Consider the following 21,116-nt stretch of genomic DNA (forward strand, 5'->3'; position numbering starts at 1 on the left):
GGCGGGGTTGGGTCAGCCCCAAGACCCTTTTGTCTCTCCGGTGTCTGACTACCAGCCCTTGGCTCTCTCCTGGTGCTGACCTAGCACTCTTGGTGTACTCTCTCCTGGTAGCCCACACTCAGGCCAGCCAGCTAGTCTGGCTTGAAGGTGCCCAGAGGATCATGGACACGAACAGAGACACGGCATAGGCAGCATGTTCCCACAACAAATCCTAAAGAATAGAGCTGAAGAGAAATATAGGGCAGACCGTGGTGAAGAGGTGAAGTGCATGGCCAAAGAAGGGTGCAGAGCAGCAGCCTGCTTTCATCCGCTTGGCCCTGCTTCTCTCTTTCCCATGCCTCTTCCTCCCTGAGTCACCTTGGTCCTTCCCTTTCCCTGAGTTTACCCTTTTTCTGGAATACCACATTGTGATTCCTGTGAATAGCAGAATTCTCTTGATTACTCGAGGCAGCTGAAAGGGGAGGAAGCGGCAAACATATTCTCAGTTTACATGACTAGTTCCTAGTCCTTTCTATACCAGAACAATTGCTTTCTCTGTGCCAGACAGTGCATCCCAAGCCACCATCTCCAGGGTGCCGGCTGTGCTGCTGCAGGGATATGTCGCAAGGTGTGTTGCATGAGGATAACGGTGAAGATTGCAACAGCTCCCAGGAGGCGCCTCACCCTCTCCCCCTGCACGAGGGAGGGTTCAGGGACCAGCCCATCACTCCTACGCACATGGTTCACTTTCTCATTGGCCAGGGGAAGATGTGGCCCCAAGAATAAGCACATGTCCCACCCATCTGGAGGAGTATAAAGCCAAGGTGTTGTGGGCAAAACAAGACCCTCTGACCTGATCCAAAGGGCCTTTGGGCACAAGTGACTCGTGGTGGGATTGTCACTGCCTGAACACCAAGACCACCCCTGATCTGGTAGGAACCTACAGGGGCTCCTTCAGGTAGGCCACCCATGCCACCCCCCTCTTCGAGTCCCATCTGCCTGCAGCTGTCTAAAGGAGAGACTGCTGGAAGGATCCGTGCACCTGCTTGGGCTCTCCAGAACAGACACTAAATTCTCCATGTGATTGGTTTATACAGATTTTCCATACTCTCAGGCCTGGTCTTGAGGATGGGCACTGCTGAGGCTGTAGGGCCTTGCTGTGGCCGGGGCAGATGAAGGGACTGGGAAGGGTGGTTTGGGTAGGCAGCTTTGGAGTGCCTGAGATCTGGGAGAACACTAAAACTACTGCAGTGAGGCATGCATTCTGCCAGGCGTGCATTGGAAAGAGCACAGGGGAGTCCTGAGAGTAAGAAGGTGATGGCAGACCATCTGGACGGTCCAACAGGCTGGCACTTCCCTAACAGCTCCCACAATAGGCCACAGAATTGCTGCCCGTAGCTGGCACTGCTTCTTGGGGACTAGGCTACAGCAAGATGTCATCCCGTGCTCCTTGAGTGTTGGTGTGTCCCTTCTGCAGCCACGTGGAGGTCTCTGGGTCAGCTGTTGGCCATGCGGATCCTGTACCTTCTCTTCCCCTTCTTCCTCCTGCTGCTCCAGGGTGCTGCAGGTGAGACGTGGGGAGGGGCAAAGGGCTGAGCTCTGATCCCATGTTGGTGGGATCTGCCACGTCCTGGGAAGACACTGCATGTGTTGGAGTGATGCAAAGCTGAGGCAGGGTGGAAGAAAGGAGGCTGTGCAGGGGCCCTTTCAGGAGCACCTGCAGTGGCAGTGGGGGCAGGTGCCCAGGAAGAAGAGCCTCACTTCTCCTGCAGGCTACAAAGGCATTCAGCTGCTGCTTCAGTTGAAGCCTGCGTTAAGCTGCTGCTCAGGGGGTGTCTCCAGGGGAGCTGCCTTCTGCAAGTCTGGGGTCCTGGTAGCCCCCTGTCAAAGGGACCTGCCATCCAAAGTGGGCCTGGAAAGTGCTTGCCCCGGAGTGGCTTCTCCCTGGGCAAACTGCCTGGGGCACAAAGCCATCCCCCCTTGACCAGTGGCCTCTAAGATGAATGTCCCGAAGTACTTTTACCCTGAGCTGTGAGACCTGGTGAGCGCTGACCAAGAAGATGCAGGTATGGTGAGTTTGATGCTGAGTCCTTAAAGGGGGTTGAAGTCCATGGTGAAATCCAGAATTAGCGTCAAACTTTCAGGAATTAAAGAGTGTTCTCACACATTGTCTTTGCTAATTTTTCCCTGTACATCTTTCTCCATTGCTGCAGGAAGTGCCAATGGCTGCAGACGAAGAGGGGGAGTCTGTACTTTGGGTGTCTGCCTATTTCCTAAAATACGTATTGGGAGTTGTTTTGGACTTTGGACTTGCTGTAAAAAGTAAGTTTCAGTTTGGAAGTCCAGGAAAAGGGTTGCTAGCTCATCAATAACGATGGTATTCCTCATCCTCTCTTGAGCCAAGTCTTGGCTAACACCTTTGTGCCATCGTGCTCTGAGGCAGAGCCCAGGGCAGGGAGAGAAATGGCCTTGTGTGCTCAGGGCTGCCCCGCGTGTGGAAGGCGGTGACCAAGAACTGGCAGCACATTTCCATCCTCCTAGGCCCCACAAGACCTGCACAGCCTTGGTGGAGGCTCTGCCACAGTGGCCAAGAGCGATGGGTGTCCCTGGGGTGGCGGGAGGAACAGACTCCTTGCCTGGATGTGCCTGCAGAGCTTGGAGCCGGGGCTGCAACTGCTTAGGAAAGCACAGCTCCAGACCTTCTGCAACAAGCGCTGGAGCTTCCTTCTGCGGCCGTTAGTCTTATGGCCTCCCGGCAGCTCTGTATTGTAGGAGAAGTGGTGGGAGAGGCTGGCAGAAAGGGAAATGCAAAGAATATGTTGCAAACAGGTGGCATCCCTCTCTCTTTACTTCCTACAGCATAAGGGGATGATGCCCTGAATCATCCGAGCAGCACGTCCCCCTCGCTTCTCAGTCCTGCCAATGGCTGCTCAAGCCCTCCTCCCTCCTGCCTTCCTGCTTCTGCAGCCCCCAAGTCGTGTGAAAATGGGGGTGAAGCGCTGCTCCTGATGGGATGCAAGGGCACTTGTGTGTGGGAGCAACGCGGCCAGGGTCCTTGTGTCCGTTGGAGAGAAGCTGCATATCCCTGCTTCAATAAAGCCGTGTGGTTTGGTATTGCAGTTGGTGGGAAGTGCAGGCGCTTCCTGGTGGGACAGGCGGTTTTGTGCGGGTAAGGGTTGGGCGGTCCTCAGAGTCCCCACCACAGCCGTGCTCAGGGATGCTCTTTCCTGGCAGCGTGGCACCTTGCAGCGCCTGCCAGTCCCAGGCCTCTTGCTGCAGGTGGCACAGAGCCACTCTGTGGTGCCTGTAGGTTGTCTCCCAGCACGGCGGCAGTGTCCTGGTCCTGTTGGCCATGGGAGTGTCTCTCGACCCATCGGGAGCGTGGGCGGCAGCAGCAGCTTGTGGCTGCATGCAGAGGGTGCGCTGGCGTGTGTGTCCCTTGGTCAGGCACCTCCAGGGCTGCCCACCTGCCTGTCTCTGTGCACCAGGGCTCCTCCTTGCCCTGCTCCAGCACACTGCAGCCCTCTTGGCTGTGGGCCCTGATGCCAGCATGGCATGGTCCCTGGGGCCCTTCCCAGCATGCAGCTGCACAGGGCCTCCCTCGCCCTCCTGGGCCATCTGCAGTGCAGCCCCTGCCCATCTCCCCTGCACTCCTGCCCTCCTCATGCACCCACACCCCTCTGAAACCCACAGCCTCCATCTCTGTGAGAGCCCTCCCCTCAGGAGGCTGATGGCCCAGGCCATCCACCAAGCATGTCCAGCCCTTCCCAATGCAGCAGCGTGGAGGGCTGCAGGAGCTTCCCTTGTGCCTCTGCCCTGCTCACAAGGCTGCAGATCCTTGGCTGGGGTTGATGATGGCACACCCTTCTGCCCCCTGAATGCCTGCTGGGAAGGGCCTGGTGGCTTTTCAGCTGAGAAGGGAGGGCAGAGTGGCTGCTTGGGGAAGCTGAGAGCCGCCTGTGGCAACAACAGAGCAGCTTTGTCCCACCCGCAGCAAGCAGCCTGGGCCAGAGAGGGACAACAAGGCACAGCCTTCTCCACCAGGCTTGCAGAGAAAAGCGTCCCTGAGCGTGACCGTAGTGAGGAACTGGAGGATTCGCAAAGTGCTTTGCTTCTACCGCGAAACATCTGCACTTCCTTGCCCCGTACAGCTTAAATGGACATGGCATTGAGGGGATGGAGGCCGGGAGACCCCCCCAAAGTGCCGCAGCCCCCGCCCAGCCCCCGGGGCCACTCCCATTCCGGCCGGCGCATCACAACGTGCCGCAGTGTCACTGCAGTGACCTGGCAGCGGCCGCCCGCGCCCGTCCCCAATGCGGCGCGGCACCGGCGTGGGACGGGGCGCACAGAGGGGGCTCCCGGCTCGGCGTCGCTGCCCGGCGCAGGGACCCGCGTCCAGCCCCATGCCCAGCCTCCCGCGAGCCCGGTCGGTGCCCAGCGCTGCCCGGCGCGGGACGCGGCCGTCGCACGGCCGTCTGCCCGGCCGCAGCGCGATGGGACAGGCCAACTGCTGCGGCACCCGCGGCGCTGCCGGCCCCGCTGCCGACGCGCGGGCGCAGCCCGGGGCCCCCGGCCCCACGGCTCCCGGCGCCCGCCGCGGGCTCGGGGCCAGGGCAGCCGCCCGGCCCCCGCCGCCGCTCCCCGCCCTTGTCTCCAGCGGGAGCCCCCAGCTCCTGCTCGCCCTCTGCGCACAGGTGACGCGGCACGGGCGCATGCGCCGCAGCCACCTCCTGCTTTTCCCCCATGCGCTCGCCATCGCCGCCTTCAAGTAAGAGGAGCGGCCGCAGCCCGCCTCCCTCCCGGACACCTCCTCGGCCACCCAGCCCGCCCCACCGCTCCTCGGCCAGGGGCTCCCTGCCCGCGGGAACCAAGCACGGGCAGCGGCGGGAGCTGCAAGGCGCCTGCTCTTGTCCTCCTCGTCCTTCCCCAGGGCTCCTGCTGGCCTCACTGCCCGGCAGCGACGCCTCCAAAGTGCCCTGCCTCTGTGCTCCGAAGGAGGCTCCTTGCTGCCACTCGGGGGTGGGCGCCACCGTTCCCAGGGCCCTGCTCCCACCAACGGCTCTTCCTGGGGACAGCGGCGCTGGCCCCACGGTGCGCACCCACAGCTCGGTCCCTGCTCTTCCTGCTTGCAGATGCAGCTCCACTTTCTGGCTCAAGCACCGGGTCCGCCTCAGCGAGCTCTGGGTGCTGTGCAGCGAGGAGGTGGCCGCGGCCAGGCCTGACGATGAGGAGGAGGTCTTTGGCCTCAGGTGTAGCCGCACGCTCGTCCTCGTCTGGCCGACCAACCTCTGCGTGGTTACTTTTGGGTGAGCGTGAGCAACGTGCCCCAGGCCCCTCACGAGCTGCTCTCCTGCCCTATGTGGCTCAGCCGTGGACCTGGGACTCTGCCCCCGCCGGCGAGAGCGCTTTGGGGCTGCGGCTGTCCCAGGGAGGAGGAGCAGCATGGGCTGAGGCTGGTTCTCCTTTGCGCTGCAGGTCGCAGGAGGTGAAGCGGCTCTGGCTGGACACGATGCTCCGGTAAGCTCTGCCAGGGAACTCGAGCTGCAGCCGCAAGGCTGAGGGCAGGCGAGTGCTCCAGGCGGAGCTGCCTGCGGAAGCACCGAAAGGCGGGCGGGGAAAGGAGCCCCCGCCGCGCCGGGAAGCTCCTGGGCAGAGCGGTGTGAGCTGCTCAGCCTCGCGGTTGCGACCAGCACGAAGCGCAGGAGCTGCCCGCACAGCTCCTTGGTGGCAGCGGTGGGGACGCCGAGCTGCTGCTGTCTGTCCCCGCGAGGAGGCGGCTCGCAGGCAGCAGCGCCCAGGGCGCTGCAGAGCGGTGCTCCCGGCCAGCGCTGCCGGAGGCTCCCGGAGGTCGGGGTCCCTCGGCAGCGCGGCGCTGGCTGGCAGCAGAGCGAGCAGCGAGGGCTGGCGGTGACGCAGCTCTGCCCACACCCTTCCCCGTGCACAGGCAGAGCCCGGCAGCCCGGGGAGCCAGGCTCACCCGACTGCCCTCCCTGCGGCTCCTCGTCAAGGTCGTCGGCTTCTACGGACCCGTAAGCGTCCCCGCGCCGCCCTCTCGGCCCCGCAGCGCCTCGGCTTCCCCAACCCCGCCCCGGACGAGTTTCTCACGGCGCCTCTTTGCTCTCTCGCCCAGGAGGTGTCCCTGACGGCCGCCACCGTGGAGACGCTCCTTGCGGTAGAGGTGAGCGGGGCTCCCTGTCCCCGGCGCGGCTGCCTGTGCCCGCCGGGTCTCTCAGCACTGCGGGGCGGCTCCGTGGGGCGTGCAGCGGGGGGAAACGCGCGGTGCCGGGGGAGCACGGCAGGGCCGACTGCTGCGGTCAAAGCAGCAGCCTCCAGCCGTGCGGGGGCTGTGGGCTGCGGCGCTGTGGGGTGCTGCGGGCTGCGGCAGGAGCCTTTGCCATAGCCCCCGTGGCGCAGCGGGGCAGCGTCGGTCCCGCGCCGCCGGCCTCTCCTCCAGCGGCCTTGGACGAGCTCTGCTTTTCCTGCGAGCCTCTCACAGATCCCGGCGTTGCTGGAGCGAGTCCCTCGCGGTCCCCGCTGCTGAGGGGCGGCTCTGTGACCAAAACCTGCTTCTCGCAGGCGGACGCCAGGAAATGTCCCCGCTTGGAGCCCTCCGACACGGGAGGGGGACTTGGCCGCTCGGCTGGTGAGTCTGAGAGAGCCCCTGAGCCGCTGCCTTCTCACACGCTGCTGCTTTGCGCCCTCCACGCAAAACCTCTGTGCCTCTGGACGAGCTGGAGGACACCGTGCATCACAGGACACCGCACCCACGCCCACGCACAAGAGGCATCCTCTCCAGCACGCGTCCTCCTCTGAGGCTGGCTTTCCTTTTGCTTGCAGCAGAGGCAGCAGAGGCAGGCAGGCCGGAGATATCCTGGCCACTTGCTCGCCGAGGAACCTCTGCCAGCAGGGACAGCCCCGGGCAGCTCCGCTCTGGCGCCGGGGCGGCTCTCTTTGGGCAGCCTCTGGCAGCTATCTGCGCGGACGATGGTGGCCTGCCACAGCCCGTCCGGGTAAGCGAGCCTGGGGACAGAGGCATCCTGCTTCGGGCCTCTCGTGCCAGGCAGCACGGCCAGCTCTTGTGCTGGGCTCTCCGGAGGGGGGCGGTTTGGGGGTTCCCCCTCCACACGCACTGCCGACATGCAAAGCCTGCAGGCCAGGTCCCGTGCCAGGTGGGAACGGGGGCCAGCTCTGCGGATTTGGTCCAGCCCACGTCTCTTCTGAGGGAAGCACCTTCTGAGTAGAGAAAAGCCCGGAGCAAGAGTAGGGGGGGGGCCGATCTGCTCCTGATGGTGGGCGCTTGTGGTGTGACAGGAGTCACTGGACGGAATCTTTCAGCAGCAGAAACATGCCGGGGTTCAGCCGTGGACTGGCCATGACAAAGAGCTGATCGTTCTCGTGGGGCTGAAGATGCTCTTGTGACAGCTCCCCCGCAGAGGTGGCTTTCCCGGCAGAGGCTTTTTTCTCTTCCAAGCTGTCTCTGCCGGACTTCAGGCTGGCTTGGGAAGGAGGGCATTCAAACACAGTGGCTTCACCTGTCCCTCGCTTCCTTCTGGAAGAGAGCAGGCACGACTCCGCTCAAGTCAAGTCAGGGGGGTCCGCAGGGCTAAAAGTGGGGGTGCGTTAGGAACTAGCAGGTTGCTACCAGTAACTGCCGGTTGCTACGTGGAGCAACAGTGAGATCCTGAGGCAAGCAAAGCAGAGGGCGCGTCCGAGTCAGAAGTGGTCCGATTCTTTGTGCAGGATCTCCTGGCTGTATTGTACGGGAAAGGGCCCGCCACTGAGGGCGTCTTCAGGAAAAAGGCCAATGAGAAGGCTGGCCAGGAGCTAAAGGAGGTCCTAAGCCAGGGCGAGAACGCCGATCTGGACAGCAGACCCGTGCCCCTCGTGGCGGTGGTGCTGAAGGTGAATTCCTCTGACTCCCCGAGCACACGGCTCCCCGAGCACGAGGCTAATCTGCAGGGGCCCCTCGCAGTGCCTCCACTGAGCTCGGTGCCGCTCAGAGCTCAAAGCGTGCCGAAGCCAAACTCAGTGGCGCAGGCTCAGGACACTCTGGCATTTTTCCTCTCCCTCAGGTTTTCCTGAGCTCCCCAAGTTCGGCCCCTGATTCTCTGCATGCCCATGGGAAACTCACTTCCTCCACCGCCTCCTCAGCCTCCTGCTCTCCTCAGAGAGGGCTGCTGAGACAGAGGCCTGCACCAAAGGCTCACAGATGAGCTCGCTCCCGCTCCTGCACTAACACCAGTGCCCTTGGCACACACTCACACAGCCCCCTGCACGCTCAGAGCTCAGCAGCACCTTTGGGAGCACGTAGCATGAAGCAAGCTGCCTGCTCATGAGCTCAGGTCACGGCGATACTCCCTCTCTGCTCAATGCCAGTGTTGAGAGCATCATCTAAGTAGCTTGGCCTTGCAGGACTTCCTCCGCAGCATCCCCTCCAAACTTCTCTCGGACCACCTCTACGACGACTGGATGCTAGCGCTGGAGAAGCCAAGTCAGCAGGCCAAAATTGACAGCCTGAAAGAGTAAGCTTTTGAACCACTCCCGCTCTTTGGGAGAGAACTAAGGCTTACTCCAACAAGGAAGGAGTGGTCCCTGCACCCTGCAGTGTTAACGTTGCGTTTTCCTTGTGTTCCCTAGGGTAGCTGGCAGCCTGCCCACAGCAAACCTCCTCTTGCTCCAGCGTTTATTCGCTGTGCTCCACCACATTAGTGAGAACGTGGAGACCAGTGGAATGGATGCAAGCAACCTCGCTGTCTGTGTGGGGCCCAGCATGCTGAGCCCCGGGGCGGACAACGCGCTCTCGCTGGCAGCGCAGGAGAGGAGCGACAAGGTCTCTTGAACTCCTTCCATCCCTACCGCCTTGGGGGCAGCTCAGGGCCATCCACACAGATCCCCCTGCCCTTGCAAAAGCTCAGGGAAGCAGCACCTCTGGTCATCGGGGGTGCCCCTTGCTGGGGCTCTCTGCTCCAGGACCAGCAGATCTCTGAAATCAGGGGTTTTGTGTGTGCAGGTGACAGCCTTGGTAGAATTCCTCATAGACAACTGCCGAGCAATATTTGGAGAGGACATCAGCTTGCCTTTCAGTCGCTCGGCCGAGGAATCACCGGAGGACACAGGCAGCTCCACAGGTAGGAGGGTGGACTGAGGACGGTTACAGGCCAGGGCTGCTGCCTGACGTTCTTGAACTGGAGGTCGGAAGTCATCTGTGGAAGTGCAGGGAGCTGCAGAGGGTTTACTATGGCATTGCAGTGTTTTCCCCTAGAACACTTTCCAGGAGTCCAGAAGGACAGCGCTCACAGACAGCATTCATTCCAGGTGGCAAACGCCTGTGCAGCTCTGCCCCTCACCTCGTTGCTAGCTATGGTGGAGGCTGCACTCTCGCAGGAACCTGCCCTTTGCGCTGCCTTAGCTTCTCCTCTAGCACACAGCAGGAAGGTTGTCCTTAGCCAAGTGCGTGGTTCCGCAGGGGAAGTCGCCTTGTGTCTTCAGACAGGGCCTGAAAACCACCTAACCGTCTCTTTCTCTGCCCAGAACACGCAGGGGCTCCCGAGCACAGTGATTCTGCCTGGGAGAGGCCAGAGCCGGGAGCTGTCGGCAGCCGCCCGGCCCTGGAGATGGAGCAGCCCAGCGGGAGGAGCAGCAGTGCTAACAGGCCCTGTCCAAGCTGTGCCTCAGCCCCTCCCCTCAGCCCTTTTACAAGTGGCATCAGCAGCGTGGACAGGAGGTTCTCGGAGCCGCGCCTGTCCTTCCACAGCCGCTGTGAAGGGAGGCCGAGGGAGCAGGAGCCGAGCAAACGTGCGGGCAACTTCCCCATTCGGCAGTAACAGCTCAGCTTGGAGAAGGAGGCACTGGGAAAACACCGTTCAGCATCGCCTTCGCAATTATCACGCGGCCCTCCACACACCAAACATCCTCCCGCTGCTCCCGGAGAGCTCCTCCTCTGCTCGCATGCCTCCGTCTTCACCAGCCACACACTACTTTCACCCTCTACTCCTCAAAAAAAAAAAAAAAAAAAACTTCTAAAATTGTCACCAGGCTTTTTCCACCAAGTGCCCAGAGGACAGCAGGACATCTAGCAGAGCAGCCTAAAAGCATTGCCTGTCATGGTCTTTGGCAAGCTGCAGGAAAAGGTGTGCAAACAGCCCCAGAGCTGGGGGCCTGGGAAAACGTGAGTGTTCAGAGAGACAGCCAATTCTGAAGAGAGACAACCAATTCTCCTGCGCAACTGTCCAGCAGCCCAGGCCCGACAAGGAAAGCCATTGCCTGTGGCTTATCAGCCATGGCCCCGTCTCAAGTCAACTGAGGAAGTGTTTAGAGAGGACAGTGGACCACTGGAATCCTGGAGGACCACCACCACTTATGAAGAGCCTCCCAAAACCTGCCTGACCACAAGAGTTCCCTGCTACAGCCTCACAGTGCCCGCCGTGAGATCCATGATGTCCAAGTGGGACCCTCTGCCACCCTGCCCATGCACCAACCCTGCACAGGACACAGCAGAGGTGGCTCCAAGGCATGTGCTCAGGCACAGAGGTTCTGCCCTGAAAGTCTCTCAGGTGGAAACTGCAACCTGCAAGGCTCCTGCTGCAACAAACTCCCTCCCCACAGAGGTTTCCCTCACCTTCCGATCAAAAGAAGTGTAGGAAGAACTGTTTGGGCTTGGGAGGTCACACTTCCCTGGATTCCGTATTCAAGTAGGGCCTCTGCGTCATTTGCTGAAGAAAAGCTCCATATGGAAATGGGAACCTCAGTATCATGCAGCATCAAGTGCTTTAAAGAATGAAATGCTTGCTGAACTATGGAGAGGACCACGCCCTCCACCCTCCATGCCCTTTACACTGCAGGCAGGCCTAGAGGATCAGGGATGTCAGGAGGGATTATGGCAACCAGACGTGCAAGGCGGAAAGGATTATGCCGTGGCCATGGGCTCTACATTTTGGCAAGGGTCCCGGGAGCAGCACGCTTCCCTGGAGAAAGTGCTGTGAGCTGCATAAGAAGGGCAGCTAACATCTGAGCCATGAACCCAAGGAGGGGAAAAAGCTGTGTGTGCTGAAAGGTACTGAAGGCCCTCAGAAAGCCACCACAGAAGAAGTGTTGTTCCGGTTGCTAGGGCCCGGGCACGTCCGGGACGCTCGTACAAAAGGAAGGACTTGTGGCCGATGTGCTGTCACTCCTGGTGTGTTCAGGGGGAATATGTGGGTACCTACATGCAGAAGATGATTTGCATTGCAGTGCTCCTGGCACTTAAGAGACTAGTCAGCGCTGCAGCTCCTGGCTATGCAGGCCAGGATAGACCTGTCCTACCACGCCCAGAGCTCTGGAATTATGCCGGAGGAAACACTCAGGTGGTACCTGCGCCTGGCACCTTGCCCCTGCTCCTGAGACATGGCGAGCAGGGGACAACTCTTTGGGAGGCATCCATGTAGGCACCTTCAACGCTAGCCACTGCAAAGGTGATGAAAATTGTTGAAGCTGCCAACATTAGCCAACGTGACATATGCTTCTGATGACATCCCCCCAGAGAATTTCTGCTTCCCTTCTCCGGTGACTGCACAAAAGATGTCTTCTCTGGCACCGTTTTGTACATCAGTAACACTTGGGGTGACCTCCCGTCAGCTAGGCACCTTTCTCAAGCAAACCCATCAAGGTTACTAAACGCCACCCCAGAACTGGAAAACACTGAGAAGAAAGGGGAGGAAAAACAAGGTGTGATCAGGCTACTGATTCCAGGAGCACAAGTGGAAACCAGCCTGACTGAACGTCACCGGGATGATATCTTGAAAGGCTGCTCCCCAAAAGCTGTCAGTGCCTTGCGAATGGTGTTACATCCTGTGCCCCATGCTGTTAATAAACATCGTATTGTTATTTGTTGTCAGCTTGGCCTTGACCTGTCAATTGAAAGCTTGAGTAGTTTGGCTCCCAGGCGTGGAACTTCTAGGGGGATCTGGTCAGAGAGAACGGGCCCCTGGCACACCTCCCTTTGGAGAAGGTCTGCTTCCCCTCTGCTCTGCAGACCCACAGAGAGCTGTGCAAAGCAAGCACAGAATGCTGCTTTATTGGTCCACATTCCCTCTGCATGGCTGAATGGCCCTGTCTCGCATGGGCAGCACTGAAACTCGGCCATGCCCTTCCCTTGGAACCGCAGCCATGAAGATAAGCCAGGTAACTCTTATGGCAACTAGCTTAGTTCTCCGACAAACAAGTGTTTCAATGTCCATAACGGACCATGTCCAGTTGCAAAACTCCAAGAAAGATAATTTACTGCTACTCTGCTGGCGTTAGCCAGGGAGCAGTACCTGCAGCTATCATGTGCCTCTCCCCCAAGACAAGCTCTGCCTCTGGTTCTGTTGCACAAAACCCTGACTTCACACAACACCTGCAGCTGACCAGCTTTTTCTGGCATTCCCCAGGATGCTCTGTCTAGTACAACTGCTTAGGAGGTAAGCAAGGGACCGCAGGGTCATTCAAGAGCCTAAATGGTACATCTGATTCGTGTCAATGGAGTGAAGATGATAATGTGGCTGCATGGCACAGCCTACCAGTTTTTGAGGTAGACTAGATCCAGGAGGCAAAACAATCATATGTTTAAATAGCCTGTTTCTCCTTTGGGCACTCTACAAAGTAAAGACTGTAAGAACAATGTCTTGTTTATCCTTTGAAATATTTTACTTTGAATGGACAAAGAATAAGCCAGCTCTGCGTGAACATTTTTTTCTTTAATGACTCTGCTGAAGTCGTCATCAGCTTGAGATGTCACGTTCTTCCACCAGAAGAGATGAGGTAGACAGACTTTTGTATGATTCTGTAAAAATAGATGTGAACATGTTGTCTATAATTTATTGTGTGGGAAAACTAGGCAGTGGTTGATCAACACTGTTCCACTATTCCAAAAAAGGATAATTTCCAAGCTGGTAGCTCCAAAACTTGTCCCTCCTTCCCTATGCGCTTTTCTAGCATTTACCAGAATTGAATAATATCATTCCTGGTGTGAAATTGCAAAGACCAAGTCAAGATATGAAATTCCTATGGCAGCTGATGGATAAGATGACAGAAAACTATGCCAGAATCTATATGAGCAGTGATACCATATTCAATACGGACCTCAGAACAAAAACTTCGTGCAGCTATAAATGTTTTAAAAAAATAAAATGTTTGCTTTCACATCTGTGGAACCAACATTCATGCCCATTCACACTACATATAGGCATTGGGGATGAGGGACGTCAGTAGCAATCATGGAAATAAGATCCACAGGATACAAAGGATTAAACCATGTTGCCTTTTCCCAAAATCCTAGTAAGACTCTGTAGTGAGAACACTTGCAAAAGATCTGGTGAGGAGTCAGTGACTGCAGAGTACATGGTAGTAGCCCAGCATGCGAAACTGCATATTGACCGAATTCCCATCACGGCCAGGCATGCATATTCCATTTTTATCAACAATGTCTGACTGCTTCCCATACAGCAGTTTCTCAAGGTTAGCACAGCTGAGATAAGGAAATAGTTCTAGGAGATTTAAAGGGCCCTTCAGATACAATGAGTCGAGTCTCACCTGAGCGTCCAACCGTGAGTCTGACCCATGTGTCCAGCCCCGGCTCCTGGGTCTCCCCACACAGCTTAGACTGTAAATCTTTTATTAAATCTATCCGACTTAACTCCTTATGAACATTGAGTGTCTCTCTACACTGATATCTGACCCTCTTTTGCCTGCCTGGTGGTCACAGGCTCTCAGTAAAACTCCACTCCCTTATAGAAAGTACTATTAGGTGCACAAGAAGGGCTGCTAACTACCAAGTCATTAACTCAAGAAAGGAAATCAAGTTGCATGTGTCAATTCTCATTTAAAAACTGATTGTAACTGGTAAGCCCTTAGCCCTTAAGGGTAGCACAAAAGACTACTGTGTGGTGATGGGCTTTGTACATATATTACCAGGTAAAGAGTAATGTGTTAGTGGTCCCCGTGGACAGCACATCCCCACAACCCAGGGCACGGTCTGTGCCTGGATGCTGCATCCCTTCAACCTTGTGGTTCAAAGGCAGTGTGTCTGACTCTAGATCAGAAACTCTTTGGTCAACTCACATCAGTGTCAAGCTCGGTTAAATATCTAGCACCAATCGTATTACCTCTGCTTCTCTGCAGGGCTAGTCTGTGTTAGGTGCAGGACTTTCCAAGGTATTGACAAGCTGAAGCAAATCCAGTGCAAAGTCAAAAGGATCATCAGGGGCCTGGAGCACATTATGTGTGAAGACAGCCTGAGGTAGCAGGGCTTTGCTGAAAAGGGCCTGGGGGTCATGGAGAACATGTTCAAGATGATTCAACAGTGTACCTTGTGACAAAGAAGGCCAACTGCATCATGGGTTGCATTAGGAAGGATATTGCCAGGAGATCCAGGGGAGTGACCTTTCCCCTTTAATCAGCACTGGTGAGGCCACATGTGCAGTGCTGGGTTCAGCTTTGCACTCCCCAGTATAAGGAAGACACAGACCTACTGGAGCGAGTCCAGCAAAGGGCCACACAGATGATGAAGGGACTGGAGCATCTCTCATACCAGGAGGGGCTAAGAGAACTGAACCTCTTCTGCCTGGAGAAGAGAAAGCACAGGGTGGATACTATCAGTGTGTATAAATATCTGAAGAGAGCATGTAAGGAAGACAAACGTTCCTTTTGGTGGTACCTAGTGACAAGACGAGGCAACAGGCACAAACTGCAATACAATAAATTCTGTTTAAATATAAGAAAAAAACTTCTTTTATTGTAAGGGTTATAGAACACTGGGACAGGTTGCCCAAAGAGATTTTGCAGTCTCTGTCCTTGGACCTATCTGCTGGAGATGACCCTAAGAGGGTTGGACTAGACAGTCTCCAGAGATGACTAGACAATCTCCAACCTCAGTGACTCTGTGTTCAGGCTTCTGTCTACAGCTAGTAATGACTAGCTGTAGAGTAGCTGGAGAGAGATTCTTCTCATAGGTGCACAACAAAGTGATGAGTGGAAAAAATGACATTCTATGGAAGAAAATTCCAACTAAATATAAGAAAATTTCACTGTGAAGGTGACTTAGGGTGGGAGTTGAGAGGGACTCTTCATCCTTGGAGAAATTCAAAACTCCTTAAACAGGCCTTGAGCAATCTGATCCTTATCTGACATTGAAAATAATTGCACTTTGAGCTGGAGGTTGGACCAGAGATCTCTTACATTTTTTTTTTTCTTAATGCATTGACCAACTCAGATTCTAACCCCACATTGCTCCTGTGTCAGCATCACCGTGCCTCAGCATGCCACATGTAGACCATCAGGATGCCAGGCTGGCCAGGGCCAGTGGCGCAATGGACAACGCGCCTGACTACGGATCAGGAGATTGCAGGTTCGACTCCTGCCTGGTTCGACCTTTTCCTTTGTACAGCTTGGCCACAGTGGAGATGGCCCTGGATTCTCCTTGGTGGCCACCATTGCCTGGTGTTTCTCCCAGTCAGCTGGCAGACAATTATGGCATCAAGCAACAGACTCTGGAGGAGTGGAGTCTTACCCACAGTAGAGGACAGTCGGGGACCACTGCATTTGAGACCATTACATCTGCTCTCATTCTGGACACACAGAAGGACTGCTGCTTTGGTAGGCTGTGTGTCCCATGTGCAAATACTGGTAGGAAGGGTGAGGCACTAAAGGAGGAGCACAGGAGGGAGAGAGGAATGAAGAAGGAGAGAAGGAGGCTGTAGGCATGAGTTGCAAAGAGAAGCCTGACAGATAACACAGTCTTTAGCACATAGCAGAGTTTTAGAAGACCGTGAGAAACCATAGGGGGCTATGAGAACTGATGTAGAAATAGTGTGGATGTTCTAAACATAACAAATCCTGTCATCTGTTGGAACAACCCCTCCCAGCTTCTCAATAGTCTTGACCTAGCTGGATCCCCTGAGGAGAGATGCAGCCATTCAGGTGTGAGGTATGGGAGTACCTGGTGCCTCTCTTCCACATCAGATAAAGGAAAGGAGTAAAGGTGTCCTCTGCTGTAAAAGGTGTATCTGCTCAAGCTGCTGAAGATGTAGGACAAAGTGAGCAGTTTGGTGCTATCAGAGAGGACAAACAGGAGAGCAGCAAGATTTTTGCAGGAACCCTGCAGAACCAGGGCATAAGCATAGGACAGAGAAAGAGTAAGGCTGTGTGTGGGGAAGCAAGAGACTCCCTTAGTGATGGAGGCAGGAAGCCTGTGACATGCCCCAAGAGGCAGAAGGCTCTTTCTGGACCTATATAGAGGTGATTTACAGGGAGGGGATTTGGTCTGGGTGAGATTAGGAGGAGGATGGTTCACCAGGGAAGTACCTGGGTGTGCCTGACTTGTTGTACAGCAAGATAAGACAGTGGGTGGCAATTGTTGGAGACTCCTTTTAGCATGGAACAGAGGCCCAGTACCCTGACCTGTAATGCTGGGTAGAGACTACTGGGGCTCATTGGCTTCCAGACTATTCCCAGTTGGTTCACGTTCACATGGGCACCAGGGATGCTGTACTGTACCTAACACAGGCTAGCTCAAAGGAAAAGCACAGGCAATACAGAGGAAACTCAGTGCAGCCATAAGTCTGACCCCGGTGTGATTCGAACACACAACCTTCTGATCTGGAGTCAGACGCGCTGCCCTTGCGCCACGAGGTCAGGGGTGGAGGGATGCAGCACCCAGGCATGGACCACAATGTGAGTGACGGGGAAGTGCTTACCATGGGCACCACCCCAGAGGTGTCTGGATGCCCCCCAACAGAGTTGCAGTGACATGCTGGAGGAAGCTTACTGTGGTGCAGGACTGGGAGGGAGAAGGGACATGCTGGGAGCATCAGACTCTGTGGTGGCCAGGGCCAGTGGCGCAATGGATAACGCGCCTGACTACGGATCAGGAGACTGCAGGTTCGACTCCTGCCTGGCTCGCTCTGTTCCTGCTCGCAGCCTGGATGTGGTGGAGGCTGATGGGAATGGGGCTGTGCTGATGAGCTTTTGGAAGTGGTGGGGCTCCAGCACTAATCCTTCTCTGGCTATTGCCTCTCTTTCTCATATGTTCTGCCAACAAGACCTTTACCTGTTGGAAATCCATCAATTGTTTTCTCAAAAGTAGCTATTGCCACATTTTTCATTAATGTGGTATTTCATCTGAGTTTCTTTTAGGACCAGGTACAGGCAGGGTAGCAGGGCCTTTCTGACTCCCATTTCCTTTCCCTTTCAATCCGGTGTTTTCTACTCAACCTATCTCTGGTTTTGCTCCACCTCCATTTCATCTTTCATCATTCCTTTCTGCTCTATTTTCCATCTAGTGTCACAAATTCTGACATGTTTGCACATAATTCCTGCTTGTCTCAGAGAGCATGTTAAAGACCTTAGAATGAGAGCTCTGACACCATCACCTAGTATGGCTCTTTTCTTCTTAAGAAAATAAACAGTTTAATATAAATATGCAACACTTGCAATACAGAATTTATTGTTCTTGCTATCTTTACTGAAAGAAGATAAAAATACGAAATAATCATTAATAAATGTAAATAAAAATATAGTGTACAAATAAGGAATGTTATTAGTGCTAGTTCAATAAATGTAAATATTTTCTGCAGTGGATATACTTATAGTTATGCTTAAGATGGTTGACCTTGACTGCATAGACAATGAGCAAGTCTGAAGGTGTAGAAAAGAGCCAGGCACCTATTTTTTCTTCCCTCTGAGCAACCACTGTCCACAAGAATGACCTTACAGCCTCTTCCTCTGCCAATATTTCCCATTTCAAGCCTCCCACAAGAGGGAGCCATGAACTAGCTCATGGACTGCAGAGGCTGCAAAGCCAGTGACATGCTGGAGGAAGCTTACTGTGGTGCAGGACTAGGAGGGAGAAGGGACATAATGGGGGTCAGGAGATGCATTTAGCATTGTGAGAGACCATCCATCCCTAGGTCGGGCTGGAAATACAGATTATTTCCTTCCTGGAAGGGGCAGCGTCATCGTGAGATGGTTGGCAGCTCTTCCACTGCAGTGGAGGAGGCAGCCTGGGAAAGGGTCTGCTAGGTGATGCTGAGCAATTGGTATTTCCAGCCTTAGGGCAAAATCAGCTGAACCCTGCAAGCTGTTTGCTCCACAGTCTGTTTTTAAGGCCTCCAGTGGTAAAGATGTCTCTCTGCTCCCCACAACAACAACAAAAAATATCCCTACATTTCATAGTCTTCACCTCATGTGCATTGTTTTTGTGTATTTTAAGCTTTTTTCACCCCACCTAGCTCGCAGCGGACATACAGAAGCCATTTTTCAGCTTTTATGTGCTTGAAAAGTGTTACTATATCTCCCTTCAATCTTCACAACAGAAAAGCAATTCTATCTTTTCTTTTTTGTTTGGGGGGGGGGAGGCTATTCAATTTCAAGTTTCTCCAACAGTTTTCTGGAAATACGGCCTCAGATCTGATCACATACAGCTTCTCCTTCTGAATATCTGTACTCTATGCTGAGTACTTAGCCAAGTGCACCTCTCTCCATCACTTCTGATCTGGTACTTGCCCTGTTTGCAATCACATGACATTATGGGAGAGATCCAGCTGTCTAAACACAGGCATTCAGTGATATTTTCTGGGATATTCTGCCTGGTCTCTATTTGCTCCTCCAGAAGGGTCTGAGTATCCCATAGATCTGTGTCCCGTGCAGATATCTTGGATGCCCTAGGGCATGTTCAGGCAACTGAATCCTTCCTAAGGGTGAGAGCCAGCTCAAAGATTTAATATAGATGTCTCCATACATGGATATATCTGTGTATCATTTGACACAACAGGAAGGTGATGGGGTGTCTTGAAAAGACGCACATAGAAAAATAACATAACCATGTAGTTTAATAGTGTTACAACATATATGTAAAGCAAGGTCATGTAGCTATCTTACATTATTCTGGACCTCGCCTTATCATTTTCATTATCAATTTCAAGCAGAATGTGTCCGTATCTGTATGATATCATAGTTTGATAGATACTGAAAATTTCAAATCTCTCAGTGAAACATGTCATTTCCTTCCCAACATCCCTTTCCAAACTCTCATAATGTTAAAAATAGAGCCAGATTTTCAGCTAGTTTGGAAGACATTGCACCCCAATCGTAATCAAATTCTATTAATGTACATTACCATAACACAAATCTGGATCAGTGCTTGGGGAAAGCAACCAATTCCCATTTCACGCAATGGTAGAAGGAAGGTTCTCCCTCATCGCTGTCTGCTGCTCAGACAGCTCTAGCTCTTCTGTAGCATGTCCTTGCTCCAGGACATGTAGCCACAGTGATTTCATAGGGCAAACGTTTCTCAGGAGGACACATGCCAGAACCTCTCCTAAAGGTGAAGTACAGGATTCCTTGGCTGTTTTTTCTCTCTGTTGGAAAGAAAACAGGTGCTGAAATGATTTGTTTGTATCCCACACCTTCCCTCAGCAAATTCACTTCTGCAGCTGAACAACATTGCTTTTGCACACAGTGATATCTGCCATCACTGTGATTTCAAGGTGAGAACTGGCTAGTAGAGACCTCTAAGGTTGCCAGGCCCAAGGCTGAGGAGGTGACTGTGACACTTCAGGGCTCTCCTACCACCAGACCCTCTACAACTTGAGGAGAAATCAGTCTGTTTGAGAAATTAGTTTCCACCCCCATAACTGATGTTTTCTGCATGATTATTCCTGAGAAACTGCAGCACGGATGCAGGCAGCTCCTGGGAATACTTGGAAATACCCAGTGCTTTCAATGCTTCCTTCAGAAGAGATGGCCCAGCTTACAAGCTGGTAAGGTTGATATCCATATAGTACATTTTTAAAGTTATGGCTTTTGTTAATTTAGGTCATAAGTAAAGCAAGTGGGTAAGGACACTAGTGTATGGGAAATCGCTATTAGCATAGGGAAAAAAAATCACTGAAGGGTTTGTCTATATCCTTTAGAGTAAGAAAGAGATACAACCATCTTCCAAAGACTGACTATCCCACCTACCTCAGACACATACCTCGGGACAAGATTGAATTCTCCTCTAGAAGCCCCCGTGTTTCCACTGACTCTAAAGGGAAACTAGATGATGTTAGATTAGACAGCTGAGAATGGTTTCATCCTACCTCTCTTAGAGGTCAACAGTACAAATCTCTTCATCTGAACTAGTCCTCTGTATTCTCTGCCAGAACATCTTTCTCTGGAGCTAACACTGACTACATAGCTGGCTCAGATATAGGCTCTAAACTGTATATATCTCAGGTGGGGTGAGTGGAATCTTGCATGTCATTTTCATGCATCTAAAGTGAGATGTACTCCATTAGAAGTCACAAAAGAAGATCCTGATCATGAGCATTTTATCTTAACAAGGCTAATGACTAAAACAGGGATTAAAATGACCCTGCTCAAAATCACAGAATCATAGAATTGGTAAGGTTGGAAGGGATCTCTGGAGATCATCTAGTCCAACCCTCAAGCGAGTGGCCCATATGGGGATCTAAGCCATGACCTTGGCATTACTAGCACCATGCTCTAACTGAGCTAAATTCATCAAAGAATCTCCATCACTCCTGTCTACTGGTAAACTGAATGAACTGGAAACAGTCTTTCCCCTTGACTGCTGCAATACTGAGTATGAAGAGTTACTGAACATACAGAGGGTAACTGACTTTCTTCAGTCTCAGTCACAGATTAGCTGCAGAACTGGTTATTGGACAGGGGGCGTAGCTTCCCACACATTTGTAAATATTTCTTCTCTGATACGTATAAAACATCTTTCTTACCTAGAACAGTCTGAGAGAGGAGGGGAAGAACAAAGAAGAATAAATGAAGGCTCCTCATGGCAAAAAGCAAGGGAACTCAGCCTTACTGCAGAGGCACCAAGGTAGAATGAGATGGCAACTCGTTGCCAGATGGTTCAGTATTGGTAGGGCTTCAAGGACCAAGAAGAACTGGAAGCAGGTTTTTTGCTTTAATGTATACAGCGTAACCTCTGGCCAAAATTGTCAACAAATGCTTCTGTGCATCACTTCCCCTGAACAATCACAGGGCTGTTTACAAGTCAGGAGAGGTGGTTAGACCTCTCTGGAAAATTACAGAGCCTCCACTGAAGCTGCTGTATAAGCGACCAAGATCTCTGTCGTTAAGGTTTGATACTCTGGAGAGAAGAC

General features: G+C 53.8%; 1 protein-coding gene and 3 non-coding genes across 4 annotated transcripts; 3 read left to right on the forward strand and 1 right to left on the reverse strand.

The window, feature by feature from the left end:
* The first annotated feature begins 4,472 nt into the window (after positions 1-4,472).
* On the forward strand, positions 4,473-10,180 carry LOC134138937 (T-cell activation Rho GTPase-activating protein-like). The gene is made up of 11 exons (XM_062573128.1): positions 4,473-4,747; positions 5,112-5,285; positions 5,455-5,464; positions 5,924-6,157; positions 6,556-6,622; positions 6,817-6,989; positions 7,720-7,881; positions 8,392-8,501; positions 8,617-8,809; positions 8,990-9,107; positions 9,511-10,180. The coding sequence occupies exons 1-11, from the start codon at positions 4,473-4,475 to the stop codon at positions 9,801-9,803; spliced, it is 1,809 nt and encodes a 602-aa protein (XP_062429112.1). The 3' UTR covers positions 9,804-10,180.
* Positions 10,181-15,288: 5,108 nt separating this feature from the next.
* Positions 15,289-15,361, forward strand: TRNAR-ACG (transfer RNA arginine (anticodon ACG)). Its single transcript has one exon. It is a non-coding gene; the product is annotated as a tRNA-Arg (tRNA).
* Positions 15,362-16,554: 1,193 nt separating this feature from the next.
* On the reverse strand, positions 16,555-16,626 carry TRNAW-CCA (transfer RNA tryptophan (anticodon CCA)). The gene has a single exon. It is a non-coding gene; the product is annotated as a tRNA-Trp (tRNA).
* Positions 16,627-16,820: 194 nt separating this feature from the next.
* Positions 16,821-16,893, forward strand: TRNAR-ACG (transfer RNA arginine (anticodon ACG)). Its single transcript has one exon. It is a non-coding gene; the product is annotated as a tRNA-Arg (tRNA).
* The last annotated feature ends 4,223 nt before the right edge of the window (positions 16,894-21,116 follow it).

Source organism: Rhea pennata, chromosome 3 (assembly GCF_028389875.1).
Source record: "Rhea pennata isolate bPtePen1 chromosome 3, bPtePen1.pri, whole genome shotgun sequence".
NCBI classification, from domain to species: Eukaryota; Metazoa; Chordata; class Aves; order Rheiformes; family Rheidae; genus Rhea; species Rhea pennata.